Source organism: Melospiza georgiana, chromosome 17 (genome assembly GCF_028018845.1).
Source record: "Melospiza georgiana isolate bMelGeo1 chromosome 17, bMelGeo1.pri, whole genome shotgun sequence".
NCBI lineage: Eukaryota > Metazoa > Chordata > Aves > Passeriformes > Passerellidae > Melospiza > Melospiza georgiana.
This window is the reverse complement of record NC_080446.1, coordinates 14,795,377-14,817,064: the sequence shown is the minus strand read 5'-3', so window position 1 is coordinate 14,817,064 and position 21,688 is coordinate 14,795,377. Positions and strand designations below refer to the sequence as shown.

General features: G+C 43.1%; 1 protein-coding gene across 4 annotated transcripts in view; it reads left to right on the top strand.

Moving 5' to 3' along the window:
* RALGAPB (Ral GTPase activating protein non-catalytic subunit beta) overlaps positions 1 to 21,455 on the top strand; it is a 60,878-nt gene extending 39,423 nt beyond the window's left edge. For all 4 annotated transcript variants that reach the window (XM_058036064.1, XM_058036063.1, XM_058036062.1 and 1 more), the window contains 12 exons: positions 51 to 238; positions 2,358 to 2,464; positions 4,054 to 4,206; positions 4,810 to 5,019; positions 5,968 to 6,126; positions 8,053 to 8,218; positions 11,001 to 11,123; positions 11,838 to 11,974; positions 12,746 to 12,854; positions 15,217 to 15,295; positions 15,703 to 15,851; positions 17,472 to 21,455. In XM_058036064.1, the coding sequence (XP_057892047.1) occupies positions 51 to 238; positions 2,358 to 2,464; positions 4,054 to 4,206; positions 4,810 to 5,019; positions 5,968 to 6,126; positions 8,053 to 8,218; positions 11,001 to 11,123; positions 11,838 to 11,974; positions 12,746 to 12,854; positions 15,217 to 15,295; positions 15,703 to 15,851; positions 17,472 to 17,665 (1,774 nt within the window). In that variant the 3' untranslated portion in view covers positions 17,666 to 21,455. The remainder of the gene's footprint in view (positions 1 to 50; positions 239 to 2,357; positions 2,465 to 4,053; positions 4,207 to 4,809; positions 5,020 to 5,967; positions 6,127 to 8,052; positions 8,219 to 11,000; positions 11,124 to 11,837; positions 11,975 to 12,745; positions 12,855 to 15,216; positions 15,296 to 15,702; positions 15,852 to 17,471) is intronic.
* The last annotated feature ends 233 nt before the right edge of the window (positions 21,456 to 21,688 follow it).

Sequence of the window (21,688 nt, the reverse complement as noted above, 5' to 3'; positions counted from 1 at the left end):
GAACAGTTCACTTAATCTAACATAACTCTCAACTTTTTTCTCACTTGCAGCATTATGCAGTTACTTGGAGCATTTCCTTCTCCCAGTGGTCCTGCTTCTCCTTGCAGCTTGGTGAATGAAACCACGTTAATTAAATATTCCCGTCTCCCTACCATAAACAAGCACAGCTTCCGTTACTTTGTTTTGGACAACAGTGTCATCCTGGCCATGTTGGAGCAGCCTCTAGGGAATGAACAGAGTAAGTTCAGATTTCCCATTTCCTTCTCTCTCAGGCTAAAACTTTCTGTACAGAGCTGCAAAACAAAGGTACTTCAAGCGTGTTTCTCACATTTCAGGGGCTTTCCTGTCTGTGAGTGGGCACACAGAGCAGAGTGTTGCTCTGGGATGAAGTGCTGGGAATAACTTTATTGCCAGTGATAATGAAATGTGCACAGGCCTACCCAAATTGTTTATGCAGCTCTCCAAGTCTTTCAACCAGTTAGATCACATACTTGCTGCTGACTGCCATTGAAATAATGGGTGAAGTAATAGCATTATGCTTTGAAACATCCTTGTTTGTACAAGAATAAAAATCTAATGAGTATAGGAAACTTGATAGAGAAAAGTGCTTAACACATGGTTAGTATGTCTCCTTTATGCTTGCACCATGTCTCCTTGCTGCTTGCTTTAGACCTTCTATTACTGCATATTTCTGTGGATGCTTCTAGCAGAGGTGCTTTTAGTTGCTCTGGAGTTGTTAAAACTTTCCTGTGTCTGATCCTGTTCTGTCAATGACACCTCTTGTAAAGGAGATTCGTCACAGGGTGTTGCCTTTCACAGCTGAGCCTAACTCATTTCAGCCTCATAGACTTCAACCATCAACAACTTCTATTACAAAAATGTGGTATTAAATGATGCTTTGAACAGAATAACTGATCCCCCACAAGTCTTCACGTGTCATGGTGTTGCCTAATAGAACAGATGAAAATTCTTTAACATGTTACCTCAGTTAAAGACTTAACTTATGTTAGAGCTGATGTACTGTCCCCAATACATTTTCCTCATCTGTAGATAGGATGGAGCCTAAAAACTAATCTTGAAAGCAGATATTGCACAGAACTGCATGAACTAGTGCTGAGAAGTTGAGTTGTTGTCCAGAAGTTGAGTTGTGGACATGTGGCAATGTTGGGAACCATTGCCACATGCCCATCCCCAGTCTGTGCTGGAGCAAATGTGTTTCTGACTGGAGTGGATTAGAGCTTGCTCAGCAATTCTCATCCTCATGCTGCCTTTGCTAAATGTGTTACTGTGGAATCCTGCAAAGCTGTTGGAATCAAAAGTTAGATTATCTTTCCTTGCTGTGTATAACTTGCTCACAAATCCCCTTTGAATTACAAGATGAATTGCAATAACGCACAAGTACGTCAGGCCAGTTCTGAGGCAGATCACAGAAGTGAGTGACTGAGGAGCTGGTTTGGGTTCTCTCTGTGTTTGTGTGCTTATGTACAGGGTGTGCATAGGCTGTGCTGCACCCTGAGCTTCCCAGGGAATACTGGGGAAGAAATAGAATTCTGCTAATTACCTGATAGTGCCAGTGTGTGGTTTAGGTGCACAAAAGATCAATGCAAATACCTTCAAGAAGGAAAGCTTATGATGAAGTATGATGATCTCATCCAAGGTGACTAATATTGGTAGACTTTTAAATCTTGAAGGAAGACTGAAATTCCTGCAATGTTAAAACCAGCATTGTGCCAGTAGAAAGGCAACTCAGGACTCTGTAGTCTGACCTCCTGCTGTAGACAAGGCCAGGACTGGATTTGGACCAGGATAACACAACCTGGTGTTGCCCAAGTGGGTCTTGCAAACCTGAGAGGACAACTTCTCTGTGTCCCTATTCCTTGTGGGGAAAAATTCTCAATGATGTGGAGTCAGAATCTTCTGAGTCTTTGTTTGCCATTATCTTTTGTCCTTCCACTGTCCTTACTGCTGCTATTTGTGAGGAACTTTTGCAGAAGGTCATGAAAGCATGATATAAGTGGTATCTCCGTATGATCATTGTCTCACCTAAACAGGCAGTGTCTTCTTTGATTTCTTTGGAGGTATTTGGAGAAATTGTGATCTGCATGAATTTAGACAAAAGTTGCTTTTAATGATGAAACTGAGCTGGCAAGTATTGAACTGACATAGACTAGCACTAGCTTCTGCAGAGAGATTTGCCTGATTTTCATCAGGAGTTTTCTTCAAGGTCAGGGAGGAGTTAACTATGAAAGAAAAACCTCTACTGTCATGCCTGCATTTTCTTCTTCTTCCATGATTACACAGTGAACTGTTTGCAGTATATGATGATGTCTTATTCTCTTTACCCATGTGCTTTGCAGATGACTCTTTCCCCTCTGTCACGGTGCTGATCCGTGGGACATCTGGAAGATTTGCGTGGGCCCAGCAACTCTGTCTTTTACCAAGAGGAGCTAAAGCAAATCAAAAGGTCTCTATCAAAGCCCATAAAGAAATCTTTAATTAGAAGTGTTCAACAGAAATTCCACTAATGTGAGACAGCCCCCCAAGCTGGTGATTATGCATTAAGGCTGAGCCACGGGGCCTTTAGCTGTAGGTAATGTGCCACATCTCTGGTGACTCTTTACCACTTGTGATTAATATTAACTACAGACTGTGAAAGTGCTGTTGCTTTCTCGACTTGCAGACTTGCTTAAGGAAGAGAGAGTTCTCTTTTTTTTTTTTGCCTGAAAGCATCTTCTGAAGTGATGGGATAAGGTACAGTGTATTTACTGTGTAGGCAGGGCTAGTCTTCAGGTGTCAGACAAAGAAAGCCCATGCAGCAGAGAGAGTCTGGAGGTGTAGAATGTGGTGCTGCAGAGAGAACAGGTTTTCAAGCTACAAGGCCTGATGTTGCAAAGATGGCTGTAAACCTGCTGTGAAAAAAATTATCTAGAGGAACTCTGGAACAACTCTGGAGTGAAATGGTGGAGGAGAGATACCTCTGTCTTATTTTACAGTAAAATTTCTTACTGCAGTTGTCTAATGGAGCATGTACTCTTGTCATGAGAATTTCTGTCTGTGAACTCCAAATCTCATGACCCTCTGTAAAAGAAAGGCACTAATGTAGCTGAAATGAAGCTTGCCAGTCTCAACTGGCATGTTCATATTTAGATGAATGTCTCTGCAAAGCAGCCTTTGGAAAGACCATCCAGGATGTGTTTGGAGTTCTGCTGTCTCTGGAGCTGAGACCATTGGCTAAATAATCTCAGTCCAGGTGTGCTACCTGCTTCACTAAAAGGGCAAGCCATGATCTGACTGCTGGCCTGCTCACCAGTTTTAAGGGAACTTTTCCAACTTGAAGGCATTCTATAACATAATTGTTAATGGTTTTGGCCTTTTGAAATGTAATCAGTCGTAAACTTAGGAAACAGCACTGAAGATGCCATAAGGGTCTTGCTTGCTTGGAGCTGATGCACCTCTAAACCTGCACCTAGATCATTTGTTGCTTTCTTTGGTAACTTGAATTTTGGAATTACATAGTGACAGTATAGAACATGATGTAGTAGCAATGTCAAAATTGCATCATGATCCATGGTACAAGTCCTTTGGCTATTCTGGCAGTGCATCTCCTGACCCACAGCATTGCTGCTGTCTTTGAGGCCTTGGCTTGTTGTGATCATCACAGTCCGGAGGGTTCAAATGGAGCTTCTCAAATACTGGCCAGCTTTCTCTGAATAGTTAGAATGGGCTGAAAATAAGATGTTGCTATGTAAGCTTACTTTTTTTTCTGGGGGGGCGGGGGCGGTGGGGTGGTGGTGGTTTGCAACTGTTTACAGGCTAGATGCTTAGCAGAGTTCATAGATTTCAAAATGGACAGTTGTGTCTTTTTGTCTTTTTAAAATTTACAGTCACATTTTCAATACAAGTCTATTAGTTTAAAATATTTAATGTTTTTTAATAATGCTGCTCACTAGTAGATTATTGTAGTTTTGCTGGGGAGGGAAAATATTTTTCATCTGTTACAATATTGTCTATTGATGCAATACCTTGAATGTAAAAACAACCTTTTTTTGTCAGACATTTGTACCAGAACCTAGACCAGCTCCCAAAAATGATGTTGGGTTGAAACACAGTGTGAAACAACGCCCTTTTCCTGAAGAAGTGGACAAGATTCCATTTGTGAAAGCTGACTTGAGCATTCCAGATTTACATGAAATTGTGAATCAGGAAGTAAGTAACTGTCTCTAACTTGATTTTGTTCTTGGGGTTTTGGTCTGTTCATGAGTTGTGCACTTACGTCTTAGTGTAAATAGTTTTACTCTTTGGCTTATCCAATTTCATATTAATGGAATAATAACCTCTGAAAATTGGTTATATCTGTGCACTTCTCCAAGAAGATGCCAGTGCTTTGGTTGTGTTATTTGGGAGACACTGCTCAACATATTTTATTACTGATCCTAATATCCTGGTACTGTAGGAAACAATGACTTGCATTTGTTGCTTCTTCTGGGGAAATGGAAAGGTCTTTTTTGAGACCTTTCTGAGGGAAGAAAAGAGTGTATGTCTCATATTTTGAAGTTTCACAGGATCTGTTTTAGTTTCTGTCCTCTTGAATAGGAGAAGCCATAGCTGATACTGGATATTCACAGAGCTCTCCTATGCCAACAGGTGTTAAGGTGCTCACTTTGCAGTGTTGCAAGGTCTTTTTGAAAGTGTTTTAGTAACCATTCTGGTGGTGGACTGCTGCTGTAGAGCTTTCCTAAGTGATGTATGGTTTTCTTAGTGGACATTTGTAATTTTGGTGACATCAGCAGTTCATGCAATGTTTTCCAGCTTGAAGAGCGCCATGAGAAGCTGAGGAATGGCATGGCTCAGCAGATTGTCTTTGAGACTTCCATAGATCAGAGGAGTGAAGAGGAGTGGAGGAAGAAGAGCTTTCCTGATCCCATCACGGAGTGCAAGCCCCCGCCGCCAGCGCAGGAGTTCCAGACAGCGCGTCTGTTCCTCTCTCACTTCGGGTTCCTCTCCTTAGAGGCATTGAAGGTGATCTGATACCTCTTGGTGTTGTGCAGTTCCTCCAGTTCCCATGTGGTCTGGCTTGGCTAAAGGAGAAATAAGTTTTGTCAGTGGAAGATCTATGTACTTCCAGCTGCTGTTCAGCTGCAGTCTAATCAAATCAAGTGATAGAATCCAGTATTCCAGGATTCAGAGCAAGGTTGTGAAAGGCTGGGCCTCAAGCTGATAATTCTCTGAATAGGTGTCTGTATCTTTGTTATAAGCCATCACACTCAGATGTTCACACTTAAAATCATTATTACGACTTGAGTTAGGTTTTGGGATGGTCCTTGAAGACTCTCTGAAATGTAACTGCCATAGAAGTTTTGCTTCAGAGGTGGTTGTGCTGAGGTGGTTTAATCATACATAAACACTTGGTACATAGTAGATGTCGAGGTTTATTTTTAAAATTAAAATAATTATTTTTAGAGGAGATCCATATTTTTAATTTGAAATTCTGCCTCTTACTTATGGAGTCTCCCTTGTATTTGTTGTTTTTCCTTCCAGAAAGCTGTCAGGAGGAGTAGACTATAGAGCGTTAGCAAAAATTATGTCTGAAAATGCTCAGTATATTACATATCACTGGTATTTAAGTTAATCTGAAACTGCACATGCAACTGTGTGCATGGCTGTGATATTCTGAAAGCATCTGCTGTTTTTGTTGTGTGCTCTTCTTGAGCAAAATATTATGTCTCTCACTGGCAAAGTACCACTTTTATTTAATGAGAGTGGAATGCAACAAATTGTCAACCTGTTATGCTTGCTGTTACTCATTTACAGTGACAAGATTATATTGCCTCAGAAGTCCCCGTATAATTTTGCTCTTAGAGAAGGGAAGCTGTCTTTTTATATTTTAATGGATTGCCATTGAAGCCATAAAGACCTTTCAATTAGTAGATGGGTTTTTAAGCTGTTGAACTCTTGTCTGTTGGGCAGGAACCTACTAACAGTCGTCTACCTCCTCACCTGATTGCACTTGACTCTGCTCTTCCTGGGTTTTTTGATGACCTTGGCTACTTGGATTTGTTACCATGTCGTCCTTTTGATACTGTTTTCATTTTCTACATGAAGGCAGGCCAGAAAACTAGCCAGGAGGTAAGTGAAAATGTAGAGTGCCAACTAGCCTATGTTGTCTGGTTTCTACTAGTTTCCAAGTGAGTAAAGCATCAGTGCTGGTGAGTAGAGTGGAGTGTCAGAACCAGTGTGAGCTACAAGTCCCTGCATACTCCCTCCATCTGTAGGTTCAAGTACGTTGCTCACACTTAGGATTATTGTAACAAATTACTGTATTTTAAAATATAGATAAGATATATATTATAATATTAATAGTATTTTTATTATCTGTTCTGTCCTTATTGTCCTTATTTGTAGAGTTCAAAGATTCAGATCAGAAAGGCATTTCAGCTTTGCTGGCTCAGCTTGCAGGGAAGGTTGCAGTTTGTTCCAGCAATGAGCAATGTCAAGGTAGTTTGGTTTCATTCTAATGCTGAACAAATATTAAAGGAATAAAAAACTTTCTGCAAGTAAGGAAGTATTATTGCATTGTAAGTCTTTAAGCTATAATATTTAGATTCAAAGGCAATTAGGTTAATCAGGTTAATTTGTGCAAATCTAAATTGGGACTTCTTTGTGATCTAGAAACATGCTAAGAGGGTTAATGGGCTCATTAGGAAAGGATGTTTCTCTGTTTCTCTAGTACCTTCTAATTCCATTCATAACTCTTGTAGTAAAGAGTAGAAGTGTGGCCTCCATAATAAATCATTGTGCCAACTCCTTGTGTCACTGTGAATGCACAGTTGGCAGAACACTGCAGCACCTTCTACTTTGATGTGGGGGGCAGTTCTTGAAACCGGGATCATCTGTCTGTGAGTGTTCAAATTGTCATTCAGAGTAGCCAGTGCAGAATCTTTTCATCTGCAAAGTGAGCTATGAAACAAGATATGTTAGGTCTGCCTTTGAGTTGAGACATGCACTTGCTGAACTAGCAGAATGTTTATATGCTCTTATGGAGCTCTTATGTCTTGCAGCCCACACTTACCCTGACTTTTTCTGAAGCACAGCTATGGTTTCAATGTGCTCAGTAATGAGGATTAATAATATTTCAATGCAGTGTGTCTAGTCACTGCTGAACACTGTATGAGGCATGAGGATGGAGTGTCAGGACTATGTGGCTTCACAAAGCCTCCAGCCTGAAAGCTTTCCTTTCAGCACTCATCCCTGCAATTTCTGCTTAGTTGGAGCCTGTGTCCCAGTGTTCTGCCCCTGCACAAGCCAAAATGATTGGTGCCTCTGCCACAAAAGAAACTCCTGCATGGCCTGGAAAGAATTAATGGATTGTTTGTTCCACCAACCCCAGTGGTTCTGGTATCCAAATCATGTGTCCTTGTGCTGTTTGGTGAAGGGCTCAACTCTCACTTGGTCATAATGAGATAAAAATTGCCTTAACATGTGGAAACATCCCAGATCTCTGTCAGAAGTAGAATTAAACTTCAAGTGTGATGTTTGATTGACGTGCACACTCAATGCTACTGAAAATTGTTTTGGAAAATCTGTTTCATACTTCAATGGGCTGTGATACCTGCCCTTTAGAGCAGTCTGTGTCATGTACAGGTGAGTAGTGAGGAAAATATCACCTCAAATTTTAACTTGGTCTAATAGTGAAAACAGTCTAGAAAACTCTTGTGTTACCTTTGGTGCAAATGCAGGTTCTGCCCTGAGTACTCAGTGTTTTTTCTGATGGGTGCTTGAGTCTCAAAATTTCTAGCCATTTAATTCACTGGTTTACAGGCTTTGAAAATGCTGGCAGAAAGCCAAGTTGATTGAATAGGACAAGGCCAAGCAGGGTAAGGGGATGCTGAGGAGCAGGGAGTAATGTCCATGTAGAAAGTCTGGGGTTCCAGGCTTGTGGTCTAGCTATATTTGGGCAAAGCCAAATTGGTGACAAAAAATTAATTAAAAAGCTGGGGAGGAAGAGACTTGTTTCCTGCTTTTGTACCAACATGGTGCTGCTGGTGGTTTCAGATCCTGAAGAACATGGAGTCTTCCAGAATTGTTCAGCCTCACTTCCTGGAGTTCTTGCTGTCTCTTGGCTGGTCTGTTGATGTTGGGAAGCACCCTGGGTGGACTGGTCATGTTTCAACAAGCTGGTCAATCAACAGCTGCAGTGATGAAGAGGGACCTGAACAAGGTAAGACATAGTAAATGTCCTTTGTAGTAAATTAAAATGTTTAGGCTCCTTTAGAAGACAATTTTTTTGTTCTTGTGTACCTATCTGAACACTGGCACACTTTTTTTCGGTGGTTGGTTTGTTTTTGGTGGGGTTTTTTTTTGTTTGTTTGTTTTGTTTTGGGTTTGTTTTTTTGGTCTTTGATTTTGGGGTATTTGTTTGGTTGGGTTTTTTTGATTAATGATGTTTGCTAGAAAGAAACATGTAAATATTAAATGAAGCTTCAAGTCAGAGTGAGCAAAACTAATTGTCTGTATGTTGTTGGGAGGAAGTAGCCTCAGCAAAAGAAATACCTCTGGGCTATATTTTTTAAGATTTGAAGAGTCTTTAATATATTATTCCAAACTAGTATTCAGGTGAAATCTGTTGGAGATTGTTCTGTGTATTGGCAGATAGGCTTGAAATACAGTGCGGTGGGTTTCTTTGTTTTTGTTTTTTTGTTTTGTTTTGTGTTTTTTTGTTTTGTTTTTTTTTGTTGTTGTTGTTTTGGGGGTTTTTTTTTTGTCTGTTCTCTAAGTAGATTAAAATGAAATATTGACTCAAGCTGCTGTTTATAGGTCCTGGAGGTGTTGAAACCCCCACATGGCTCTCTGTTTTGCTTTTTTGGCTCCACTTTTTTCCACTAGAGCAACTCCTACCCTGAGCTTGTCATATACCACCCTCTCCCCATTCTGTCACCCAAAATGATCCTCAGGATTGTGAGCTGCTATCCCAGGATGGGAAATTGGGGGTTGGGTTAGCTTCTCCCTTGGACAACTTGATCAGATCCTCTGGGAATTGGTAGTATCTGGGCTGGTTTCAGTGTCACTGCTCCAAGGCCCAGACCTGTTCTGGTTTATCTCCCGAGCCACAGCCTCTGGTTGGCCACCCAAAGGCAGTGGCAAGGCTGGTGCAGCTTGTTCACCATCCTGGACCTGATATTGGCATCAGGTGTGACACTATTACAGCTGCAGGTGCTTAAGTAGCGCTTGCTCTGCTGTCCATTCACTGTGTCTTAGGAGTGCCCTTCACCTGTATCTGCAGCCAGCTGGAGGCTTCTCTCTTAGTTATGGAATAAAAGTACAAACCACAGAAGGCTGGAAGTGTTCACGAGAGGTTGGAGTACAGAGGCATTGCTTTTTCTGAGCAAGTCAGGATGGATTACAGAATGGCCAGGTCTGGATTTAATTTTGCTTTAAGGACAGAGGCTATACTTTCTCAGAGGCAGAGCCCTCTGACCTCCCTTTGCAGTGGCTGTGTCAGAACAACTGCAGAAGGCAGGTCCCTGAATTAGCAAGAGACCTGGTTTGATGTGGACTTTTCAGCTTGAATTTTTTCAGCCATTTGAATGAAAACACAGACCACTAAATAACTGAATTAATTCAACCAGCTCAGGGAAGAAGGAAACAGAAAATGCATTCAGAAATAAAAGGGAGGAAGGGTAGGTTACTTCTAATCTGGTTCTGCTGGTGTATGGGCTGGAGCACAGGTCCAATGAGGAGCAGCTGAGGGAACTGGGAGGGCTCAGCCTGGAGAAAAGGAAGCTCAGGAGAGACCTTCTCACTCTCTACAACTCCCTGACAAGCATTGTAGCCAGGTCAGGGTCAGTATCCCAGGAAATGAATGACACAATGAGAGGAAATAGCCTCAGTGCAGGTTTAAATTGGCTGTTAGGGACAATGTCTTTATGGAAGGGGTAGTCAGGCACTGGCACAGGACAGTGGTGGAGTCACCATCCCTGGAGGGATTTAAAAGCTGCGCAGGTGTAGGACTTGGGACATGGGTTAGTGGTGAGTTTGGCAGTGCTGAGCTAACAGCTGGACTCCAACCTCAATGATCTCCAACCTCAGTGATTCTGTGAGTCTGAAATAGCTTCTGGTGAGATGTGGTTAAAATAATTTCATGGGAATGTTTCCCTGCAGACCCCCCAAAACCAAAGAAATTCCTAAAGAGATGGTTCAAGTTGTGGTGCTGCTCCTTGGGAGCCTGTGCACTGGAGATGTGGGAATCTTTTCCTGATGCTGAAGAATGGCTTGGAGTCTTCAACATGTCTCTGGCCACTTCTCTGTCAGTATGCTGAATTTCACTGCTCCAGTGGCTTTGCTGAGACAGCTATCCCAGGAACCCTTCTGTAACCTGGATCAGAGAGAAACAATTCATTTTAAAGTCCTTGCTAGTCTTTCTGGGGGTGACATGGGGAAGGAAAAGAGGGGAGGGAAGTTCTTTCTCTGCTCTGACAGCCTGTATTGGTCAGTTGTGGTGAGGGAATCAGTGGGGACTGAAAATGAGGACCTTTCTTGCACTGATTGGTAACAGATCTTTTTCTAACTCTGCTTGACAGAGAAAAGACTGAGAAGAGCCTGTAGAAGCTGGCTTGGAATTCTAGAATAGTATCAGACTGAAGTGATAAAATTGAATGACTAACTGCATGATGTTGCTGGATGGAATGCTCAGAAATAGACAGTAGATATATTCTTGTGGCAGATGTGCTTACTAGAGTACTAGGAAATAAAGAATCCAGTACATTGGAAATGTGTTCAAAATGAAGCCATTCCCAACCCAAAACGCCTTTTCCTTCAAGACAGTAAAAATTTTTACCTGAGAAAGGTTGTTGGCCATGAGATTTGACTCCTTTCATTTTAAAATGAGATTTGCATGATTTCTTCTCATTGATTGCACCTTGTATTTCAAGGTCATTTCTGATGCAGAGTGTTAAGAAGTAGAGCTTCCTTCTGGCTGAACTCTCCTTTTCTGTCCATTTCAGATGATCTGACTATCTCAGAAGATGTTGGGGCAAGTATCTTCAATGGGCAGAAGAAGGTGCTGTATTATGCAGATGCCCTGACAGAAATCGCCTTTGTTGTCCCATCACCAGTGGAATCACTGAGTAAGATCTGTCTGTACATGCTCTGTACAAAAATGAAACCAACAGTTTTTTTATTTGAGAATTCTTTCAGAAGCAAAACCTAAATCAATTAACAAAGTAGCGTGTTTAGCAAGATCCTTGTCAGAAAGGTGTGGACGTTTAAATTACAGCATTCTAATCCTTAAACTCCTTCCAGATGTGGCATCTGCTCTGTACCTTTCTCTGAACCTCAGTAGATGTCCAGGCATGCACAGCAGTTCTGTTGTTGCCAGGGTGCTTTAGGTTGGACATGTGGTTTGCCATTAACTGGTGATGCCATTTTTTTTTTCCTTTCCTGTCAGTGATGTGCTTCTGCCGCACATACAGGAGTGTTTGTACCACTGCTAAGTAGAAAAGCAACAGCTTTCATGGCATTCTTGGCATGCTAAAAGTTGCCTGGAATAAAATGTGGTGTAGCCATAGGAAGGAGGAGACTATTCTATAGGAAATTGCTGGGATGTGTGTAAAGCACTCATAGGGAGTGCTTTATTGGCAGTCTGTTTCTGGAATAACAGGCAATTACCTCCTAACTTATCTTCCTGCTTATGAGGACTATATTGACTTGACCATACATTTATGCATGTCTAGTTGCAGAAGCCTTACAGTTTTTAGTATCAAAACCTTATATATGATGGCAGCCTAATTTTTTTGGTGGAAGAATAGACAAAACCCATCTTTTTTTCTTCTGACTTACAGCTGATTCACTGGAAAGCAGTGTTTCTGACCAAGAAAGTGACTCCAACATGGATCTGCTGCCAGGAATATTGAAGCAGCAGCCTCTGACACTTGAACTCTTCCCCAATCATACAGACAATCTTAATCCCTCCCAGCGGGTAAGGCAAAACTTGCATTAAAAAATGCAAGTTTTTTTTTTTCTTTCAAGAGGCATGCTGGCAATGCTTAGAATTTTTGATCATCTATGATTTGGTTTCCTGGTGTGTAGAACTATTTGTTTCTTGTCATTAATCTTTGATATCTGCTTTGGTCCTGCCTCTACAGTAGGAGATAGCAAGATTACATTACTTAAATATAACACCTAGACATGCTAAGTGGTAATACTCTGCATCCTGAAATCTTGAAATGCATGCAGGGAAGAGAATATGCAGTATTTACAGAGTAATTCAGCCTCAAATCCATGCTTGGAAATTGGGGATGGATAGATATGAACACTTTTCTTACCTACCTAGTTACAGTGTCAGTTGTGTCTGAAGTACCAGAAGTTGCTTTTCTACACTAACAAAGCAGAAAACCACGAGCTGTTGTAGCTGTAAGCAAAAAACTTATTACTGCTGATTACTTGTTTAGAATTCACTTCCAAATGTATATTTAGTTATTCATTTAAGGTCTTTAAGAACATTAAGAAAAACATATAACTGATTCAAGGTTGATTATATATATATATATTAGTTTATGTTGAATACTAGTAGCTTGGTGCCCCAGATTGCAGTGAGTAGTTCCAGCACAGCTGCCCCTGCTCAATAGCTGGCAGAGGTTGTACCTGGCTGAGATACGAATGACTGAGGAGCAGCTGGGAAATACTTGTTAGCTGCATTATTGGATTTATGGTGTTTGCAAATGCCACTCTTCCCTTATGTTGGAAACAGCTCAGTCCTACTGCTAGATCCAAGAGGATGCCTCAGGGCCGGACCATCCCCCCAATGGGACCTGAAACCAAAGTGTACGTGGTCTGGGTGGAGCGCTATGATGATATAGGTATGTACAACTTCTAACTAAAGGAACAATTGGGTAGGAACCAGAGGAAAACCCCTTTTTTTTTTTTAATTAAATAAAATGCTAGGCCATGGAACCACAGACTGGTTTGATTTGGAAGGGACCTTAAAGCTCATCTAGTCCCACCCCCCTTCCCTGTGCAGGGTCACCTTCTACTAAACCAGGTTGTTCCAAGCCCCATCCAGCCTGAACCCTTCCAGGGATGGGGCAGCCACAGCTTCTCTGGGCAACCTATGGCAGGCCCTCACCACCCTCACAATCAAAATAAGTCCTTATTAATGTCTATAACACTAAGATTCTGAATCAGTTCTTCAGTATTTGAGTTGTGATGCGTAAGGGTGTACCTGAGTCAGTGGCATATGGAGGTCTGAAGGTTCCTTTAGCACTGCAGTACCTGTTCAATGCTGTAATGAACCTTCTTAAGCTCAGCACCCAAGGCGGGTATGTTCCCCTGCTTTTGAGTCCTCCTTGGCTGTTGTCTCCTAGGAGTGGATCTGGTTTTCTTCCTTTAAAATAATGGCTTCTGACACCTCCTGCTTTTGTGCTGGAGGGATCATCATCCTCCTTGGTGTGATGGCACCATTGGAACTCCATATTCTCTTGTCAGGGGAGGACTCTGTTCTGCACTCAGGGTGCCTGCTCCATGCTCCCTTTCTGCTGTGTTGCTCAGGCAAGCTCTGGCTCCTTGTGCAACTTTCTTAGTTTGGTGTTTCCTCTCTGGCTCAGGTTACTGCTGCTCTGGGAGAGACCCAGCTTTGCTTATCCTGTTACAGCCATGGCATGGCCATGGTGAGCAGCGTTGAGGAATTCTTTGTCCCCAGGAGTTTCTTGTGTGCTGGTTCCAAGCCATGGCCTGGCCTCAGTGCTATGTGAGAGTTTCTGTGCACTGGCCTAGCCCACCAGTGTCTGCAAGACTGGCCAGGAGCTGCTGTTTTATTCTGTCTTTGATTTCTAATCCTGGTTCCCAGTCTGGCAGTAAGGGTGGACCTTAATTAAGGCCTTAGCTCCTCCCAGACTAAGGGAATGGGAGCAGCAGTCAATAGGAAGCTTCCTGTTAAGTGTAGATAGAAATTCTTGGGAAGACCACCTTGTCCACAGCGTGTCCCTCAGAGCCTTACTGAGATCAGGAAGCAAACAGCAAGTTCTGCATCATCATTTCTTTGTCCAGACATTGGCCCAGAGTGTGTTCCAAGCTGGTGTCCCTGACCCACTTTGTTCTTGGCTGGCAGTGTACCCCCTTCCCTGCTGGGACACCAGCTGTGCTACACAGGCACAACTGCTTGACTGTTTCTTTCAGCAGCCATAGGAATCTCCCAGAGTTCTGGGCCTGAAGCTGCAGAAATGAGTTTGTGAGCCTCAGTAAGCCTGGCAGTTGGATGGAGGATGGGGCAGCTCTTGGAAGTGACTCCTAGCCCAGAGGCTCTGCCATATGCTCCTTATGTTCTTGGCTTTGGCCTTATGCTTCTGGTACATCTTTGAGTCTGGACACTGAAAAGCTGTCACTTTGTAGTCAAGGTTATCACCCTGGGTCCAACTGCCTGCCCTCCCTCTTGCTCCATCTCAGAGTGTGTCCATGGCTTGCCATGATCTCCCTCTGCTTGCTCCAGCTGTTGTGTGCACTTAACATCCCAGCTTTGGTGGCCTCATCTGGATTTGGGCCTTAGGCTCCTTCTGCTGGAAGCACTCTCCTGCTGCCTGAACTGTACTTTTGTGAGTAATTCTGAACTTCTCTTAACCCCTGAACAAGGTGGTGAGAAGTGCCAAATCCCCTTAAGGGACTCAAGTTCTTACTTTTATCTCATTCATGTTCATTATTTAGTCTTTGTTACCACTTGCATGGCAGCAGAGCTGTAGATTATGGTAGAGATCCAGAGAGCTTGGATTTGAGGAAGGATATCATGTTTGTGGGATCAGGGCTCAAGGGAACCATAGGTGTGAATGGATGGCATTGTTCAATGCTCCTTGCAGTATTCTGGAGGCTGGTCACTTGTGAATGGGTGAAGATGTAGTGAACAATAATTGGAAAGATCTTTTTGTGGTTGAAGTAGTTCATCCCCTTCCTGCTTTCATGGTTCCCCTAGAGATTTTAGACCTTTGGATTGAGAGAATTTGAGGTTTGGGACTTGATCTGTTGAGTGCAGATGGCTGAGATGTGTGTACCCTCCATGAATGCTGAAACTGGAAGCCAAAGATGCTGTGCGAGAACAATACTGCTATAAATGCTTGAGGACTGCAGGACTGCATGGTTTTGACTGATAATAAATAATTTTACCTTGTCAACAAAAAGAAAACAAATGCAAAACTGTGTTAGATAAACTGTATTTGGTGCATCCTGTTCTTACAGAAAACTTCCCCCTCCCTGATCTGCTATCTGAGACTAGCACTGGTGTGGAAACCACAGCCAATAGTAGCACTTCCCTGAGGTAAGGCCACTCTTATTTTCATTATTTTTATTGGTTTCTCAGTGGACTGGTTTTTGGTTGAAAAAGTGAAAGACTTCTTCATATCACTGCAGATAAAATATGAATTAAAGAACAGAAAATGTGCAGTATTATCTGAGTCTGTGGTGAGCCTCCCTCCTGACTGGCTCCCTTGTGAGTGGTTAATGCTGCATACACACTGCAGCCTGGCTGCAGGGCTCTCCAGTGCTGTGGGGACTGACATCATAGGCATGGCACAACTGACAGAGCTCTTCTGAGGGTTCAGAACATGCCCCAGGATCCTGCTGCCTTAGCCATGAGGCATTTTAAAACTTTGTTTTAACACTTAAAGGGGTCATTAATTGAAATAGTGCTTTAAAACTGATTCAGCAATTGTGTTTTTCCTTAAGATCTACCATTCCTGAGAAGGAAGTTCCTGTGATCTTCATCCATCCTCTAAACACTGGCTTATTCAGGATAAAACTACAAGGAGCAACTGGGAAATTCAACATGGTTATCCCGCTGGTGGATGGAATGATAGTCAGTAGGAGAGCTCTTGGTAAGCTAAAGGGTTTTAGGGATGTTCATGTTTTTGGCTTTTTTAATAATAATGATATATCTGCAAAGTACACGGTCTGGAATCTTTCTTTGGAAAAAGTGTTAGGCATTGCTGAACCAATGAAAGCCATGCTTTTTGCAGCAACTGTGGGAGCAAGAACAGCAGAGGGAGCAGGTGGGCAGCACTTGGCTGCCAGAATAGCAGGAAGGAGTGTTGGAAGTAGGAACAGGGCCTGTTTAAATAGGAGTGATCCCAAATGTGACCCTGGTATTTAGCACAGAGATCCAAGGTGCACCAGAGGGTGCTATGGAATTTGTTACTTTGCTGGCATGCTGTGTGTTCCTTCTGGTTTAGAAGCCAGACAGGGATTAAAACCACAGCAACTGAGGATTTTCTTGTGTTCAATAAAAATACCGTGAAGGTGTGTGTTAACAGGTTCCATGTGTGCCCTCTGCCTTTTCCTCTGTTCCTGGATAGATTCATGGACCTGTCCTGGTATTGGTGCTATTTAGCTTCAGTACCTGGAAGTCCCACCCAGCAAGAGCAGTACACAGGACAGAGTCAAATGAAGTCATGAACATTAGGGTACCTGTACATAGCTGCTGTTGGAGGTGACTTTCAGATTCTGGGGCTTGAATGCTTAATTCAGTGATTGGCAAATTGAAGCCAGCCTGGGCCCTTAAATAACATTTATGAATTCAGCTGATGACAGTGGCTTTTACTGAAAAATTATCAGGTATGTTTTCCTAGAGTTGGGCTTGTTTTTCTGCTGCATCAGGACTGTTAATACAGTGAAATTTTTCTCATCTCTAAGTTCAGCAGGTGTAGTTTGTGTGCAGTGAGGTTCTCTACATGTTTCTGTCTTTAAGAAGGAGCTTGAGAAGGAGCTTAAGAACAGCAAAGGGGTGTAAGGGATGCTTCCTTCCTTAGAAGCATAGAAATTTCCTTTCAGAATAAAGTAAGATAAAGCTAGCTGCCAGCTTTTGAGTGCTACTACTTTGATTGATACTCCTCCTCCATCAGCATCCAGCAGTGTGAGTTACAGAGGGTGACAAAAGTGACAAGGCACTGAGGGGAAGAGAAATTTGTTTGCAGCCACAACCCATCAGGTCTTTCCTCATCTCCTTTCCAAGGGGAAGGCTCTGCAGTTCCTACTGGAAAAAGGTGCTGACAGGTACTTTTTTCATTCTCAGGGCTCCCCTGGAATTACCTGGTATGACCTTAGGGCCCACCTAAGGTCCAGATGTGCAGCACAGCTGGGTTTGTGGTACTGTGACTCCTGTATTGGCTGCCCTGGGTTTGTGCTCTTGTCCCGAGGGTGCTTCTTCCAGGCAGCTGCTTGGCTTGGCAAAGCTGAGGATACTCCTCCTTCTCCTCTGGTTAGTTTAGGGTACCACTGAGTGAGTCCCTCTCTTCCTTCTTTACAATGATGGTCATTACAAGCCTGGGGACCATGGCTGTCTGCTATCAACTCTTCATGGAGTTACGTTCTTGACTTGGTGGTGCCGAACATCTTCCCTGGGTTTAGATGGGACAGAACCCAAAATTCTTTGCCTGGGAGGCCAGAAGAGGCATGCAGGACTGAATTTAAACTTGATTCAAATGCTGTTTCTTTTTCAGGTTTTCTAGTGAGACAGACAGTAATAAATATTTGTCGGAGAAAGAGGCTGGAAAGTGACTCATACAACCCCCCCCACGTCCGCCGAAAACAGAAAATCGCAGATATTGTCAATAAATACCGGAACAGGCAGCTGGAGCCAGAGTTTTATACCTCACTTTTCCAGGAGGTTGGGCTCAAGAACTGCAACCCCTAGGTCATTATCTTCCAGGACAATTGGATCAGAGGTTGGTGGCTACACGAATGAAAACAGTTAAATAACAACAACAAATTTTCTCAGCCCTCCGGAATTCAGGAAATCATGTTCTAGCACAAGTCAGCAGATACCACGTGGGAGGAATGAGAAATGAATCTGAAACATTGCAGTTGGGATATTGAATTGATTCACCTACCCTCAGAAGATTACTGAATTCTAGTCTTCCTGGATGCTAGCAAAATAATCTCTTCACCCAGTCATCCTTTCCCGACTAATTAGGAACTGTAGGTGTCTTGCTCTGAGGGGAAAACAATCAAAGTAAAGCCATCTCTGCATATGAGGATGGAAATAAGAATACAAACCAACCTGCCTTAGATGCCTTGCTACACCCACGTGTCCAAGGGCAAGAGAGCAGGATCTTTCCTTGGAGGAGGAGTCTGTTCCAGAGCATTAACTTCCCCTGTAAGAACTTCAAAGACATTTTGAGTCCCCCTTCAGTGCTCCACAGAAAATCCTTCACTGAGTGTAACCCATCTGTGTACCAGAAGCCAGAGGAGGAAGATGGCTTGGAAGAAGCAGACCCTGAAAGCCAAAGCCCAGATGCTGTATGTGGCCACTCCCACCAGGGCTCCAAGTGAGTCCATCTGCATACGAGACAACCACCATCACCTGAAATTAACTGACTTTCCAGAAAGAGTTATTATTGGATAGAGCTTTTGATTCTATAAAAGCGAGGTTATGACTTTCAGATCTGTTGCAAAATGTCACATTTTATTTCAGTAGCTTGATTTTTATTTTTTAACTCTTTTTTTAATGCAACTACTTAATTTATTTTCAAGTGTCTGTGTCACCTCCTCACCATTTCCATAAAAAGCATAAACATCACTTGCCTTCCTTCCATTGGATTGAAATCTGAGATTTTGGGGCTGCCTCCTCCCTGTTATTTATAGCATGAGCAGTTTTTGCAGCTTCTACAACACTTTTCAGAAGCTCCTGTTAAACAGACTAAACAACTCAAAAAGAAAATTCACGAATTCATCTTTTCCCTATTAATTTAAATGCCATGAAAGCCCCTTTGGAGTTATAATTCACATTGTTTTGAATCTCCAGTATGTTCTCATGTTCGGCAGCAGTGCTTCCCTTCCACCTAGGTCAGGAGTTTTCATTTTCAGCCTGTGGCTTTGGTGTGTTGAGGACCCAAAGAATGTGCAGGGAAAAGATGTTTACAGCCAGGGTTGGGGTCTCAGAGGTGTGGTGGGAGCAGGCAGCCCTGGGAGCCCCTCTGGGTCCCGGCCCATCCCAGCTGCTGCTGCTGCTGCAGTGATTGTGGCTGACACTGCTGGGAGCTGCAGCACGACAGCAGCAGGATCCTCGTGCTTCCAGCACCAGGTAATGGAAGAGGATGAGTGAGCAGGAATTTGGGGAGCTCTTCACATTCTTTTCAAAGTGGTTTTAATAACAGTGCTCTGCATTGCAGTAATACTTGTCAGGCATTGGATTTTGGTATTTCAGATCTACTTTTTGCAACAGTTCTGACCTGAAGCAGTCTTGATAGTTTCATTACAGCTTATCTGCCAAGGACAGACCTCGCTCCTGGCTTTCCTTGTGGTTTTTCACAGAGTTCATGGAAACAGGCCCCTAAAAATACACGTGAAAGGACTGAGGTGGTCAACCAAGGTGATGTGTGCTTGCTCCAGGGAACAAGTGCACTGTCTTGTCAATTCAGGAGCTCTGGAATTTGATCCAGATGAATAAAAAGTAAAAAATGAAATCACCCAAAGAAAACCCCTGTATCAGGATGTGTGCTGGCTGGCCCATTCCTGTGTGCTGCCCAGGTGGCACGTGGCAGAAGGAGCTCCAGGTCAGTGTTTGGGCATGTTGGCCAAGCTGTGCAGGGAACTTGGACAGCCTCATTCCTCTGCCAAACTCTTGCCAGGAGCAATTTAATGCACGAACACTAAATTTACCCTCACTGTGTTTGTACCTATGAGAGCTAATTAATGGCCAAACACACTTGAGCCCAGTGGTTTAAAAGGCATGAGCAATGCATGTGTAACCAGTAAACATCCTGAGCAACCCCTGTGTCTGCACACTGATAGTGTAAAAGCAACCCCACCTACCATGGCTGAGTGTTCCAGCCCTGGCTGATGCAGCACAGCTGCCAACCAGTCAGGAGCAGTCACAAATGCAGATGGGCCCTGGGGCAAGCCCTGAGTGGTTTCTGACAGGGATAGTCAAGGAGACAGCCTGAAGATTTACTTTCTTTAAAAAGACCTGTGCTTGACTGAAGGGCTGTCTTGGGTCTGTTTCCATGTTCACCTAAAGACACCCATGGGAGCAGTAACAGCTGTGAGAGCCACATGACGTGGCAGGAGTCTGGAAAGAAGGGAACTTGGGCACACTGTGGCTACTCCCAGTGCCAGGGGATGGATGTGTTATGTATCAGCTGAGTTGTAGAACCAGCTGGTGAGCAGGTTACAGGTGCTGTGACATGGCTGCACGTGGTGGGATTGGCTCTCTGGAAAGTCGAGCCTTTGGGAAAATCACAGTTCAGTATAAAAATGTGATGCAAAATTGTGCTGCCAGCCCTCATGGTTTGGGTGCTGGTCACAGCAGTGGGCACTCTGGGCAGACTGTGCCAGTGCAGGGGTGCCTGAGGGACTCTCACTCCTTTCCCAGGATGGGTGGAGGTCTCAGGCTTCATAACAAAACGCACTCCACCAGTTTGAGAATTATATCCATCCCCTCTCAAAATCTGACCGAGTTCCAATGGCTTTAGCTAGTCCAGGGTACTGTCTTGAGAGCTTTTCCCATGAAGGGTCAGAGCAAATGAGGTTTATTTCCATGATGACTTGCAAGCGTTATACAAGAATCTAGTTTTTTTTTTTTTTTTGTATCACAGACTGCTGCATAGAATTCCTGACTTGATGCTTGGGTGGCTTGGGTCAGCATCCCTGTCCATCAGAGGGGATGAGAGATCCCTCCACCCCTCCACCTGCAGGTGTTCCACAGTAATTAACCTGGCTGGGGACACTTTTCATCTAGCCTTTCAGTTTGAGTTCATAATTCTGTTTAAACAGAGCAGGAGGTGACCACTGTCACATTGTTAAACACAGTGTTGAATTTACTTTTTAGTACCTTAATAGAGACTTTTAAAGAAAAGCCATTCTTTTAAAGGTACGTCTAGGAAGGCATTAGGGCCTTACAGCAAGGAGGAGAGGGGGGACAGTGCCTGTGGAATTGGTGCATCTGTGGGTAGCAGTGTGCAAGGCTGGAGGGGGAGCAGCCCAGGCCATACCTGCTGGTGCTCTGTAGGTCACAGTGTTTCTTTTCACAAGGTTCTGCATGCCCAGGAGGAGGAGAAAACTAAATTTCAGCCTCACAGACAAATTTGATGCATTTTCCTGATTGTGTAATTGAGTGATACCTTTGAAGGCAAACACAGCCTTTTTCCCCATGGATTTAGCAGGAGCAATTAGAAGTGAGAATGCCAGATATCATGTGCTTCAATCATAGACAATTTGTATGAATTCCTATATGTTGCCAAGACATGAACGTTCTGTTCTTACTGTATTTTTCTGTAAATATTCCTGGCGCTAAGTTGTAAAGGTAAAATGTAAATATGAAGATGTGAACTATGTTCTGTTGTCTCTAGTACTTTATCTCTTATTTGTTTAGGGAAGGCACACAAAGGCTTGTTTGTATTTATGCCAATTCTTTGTCCAGAAGAAACACATCAAATATTGAATGTAACACAATTAGTCCAATAAATTTTAAAGATTCTTATCTAGTAACTTTGCACTGGTCAATTTTTAGTATTTTCCAAAACCTTGGTTGAAATTCTCCAATGGTGATGTTTCCCAGGACAACAGGAGATAGAGAGTGTGCAGAATTGCACACCCTCTGCACCCCAGTAGCTCTGGGAACAGTGGAGCTCATTGGTAAGAAAATCATGTTGCATCTCAATAGTCTGGGGAGTGAAAGCATTAAAGTGGTTTTTGAAGGGAGCCTGATGCTCCTGCC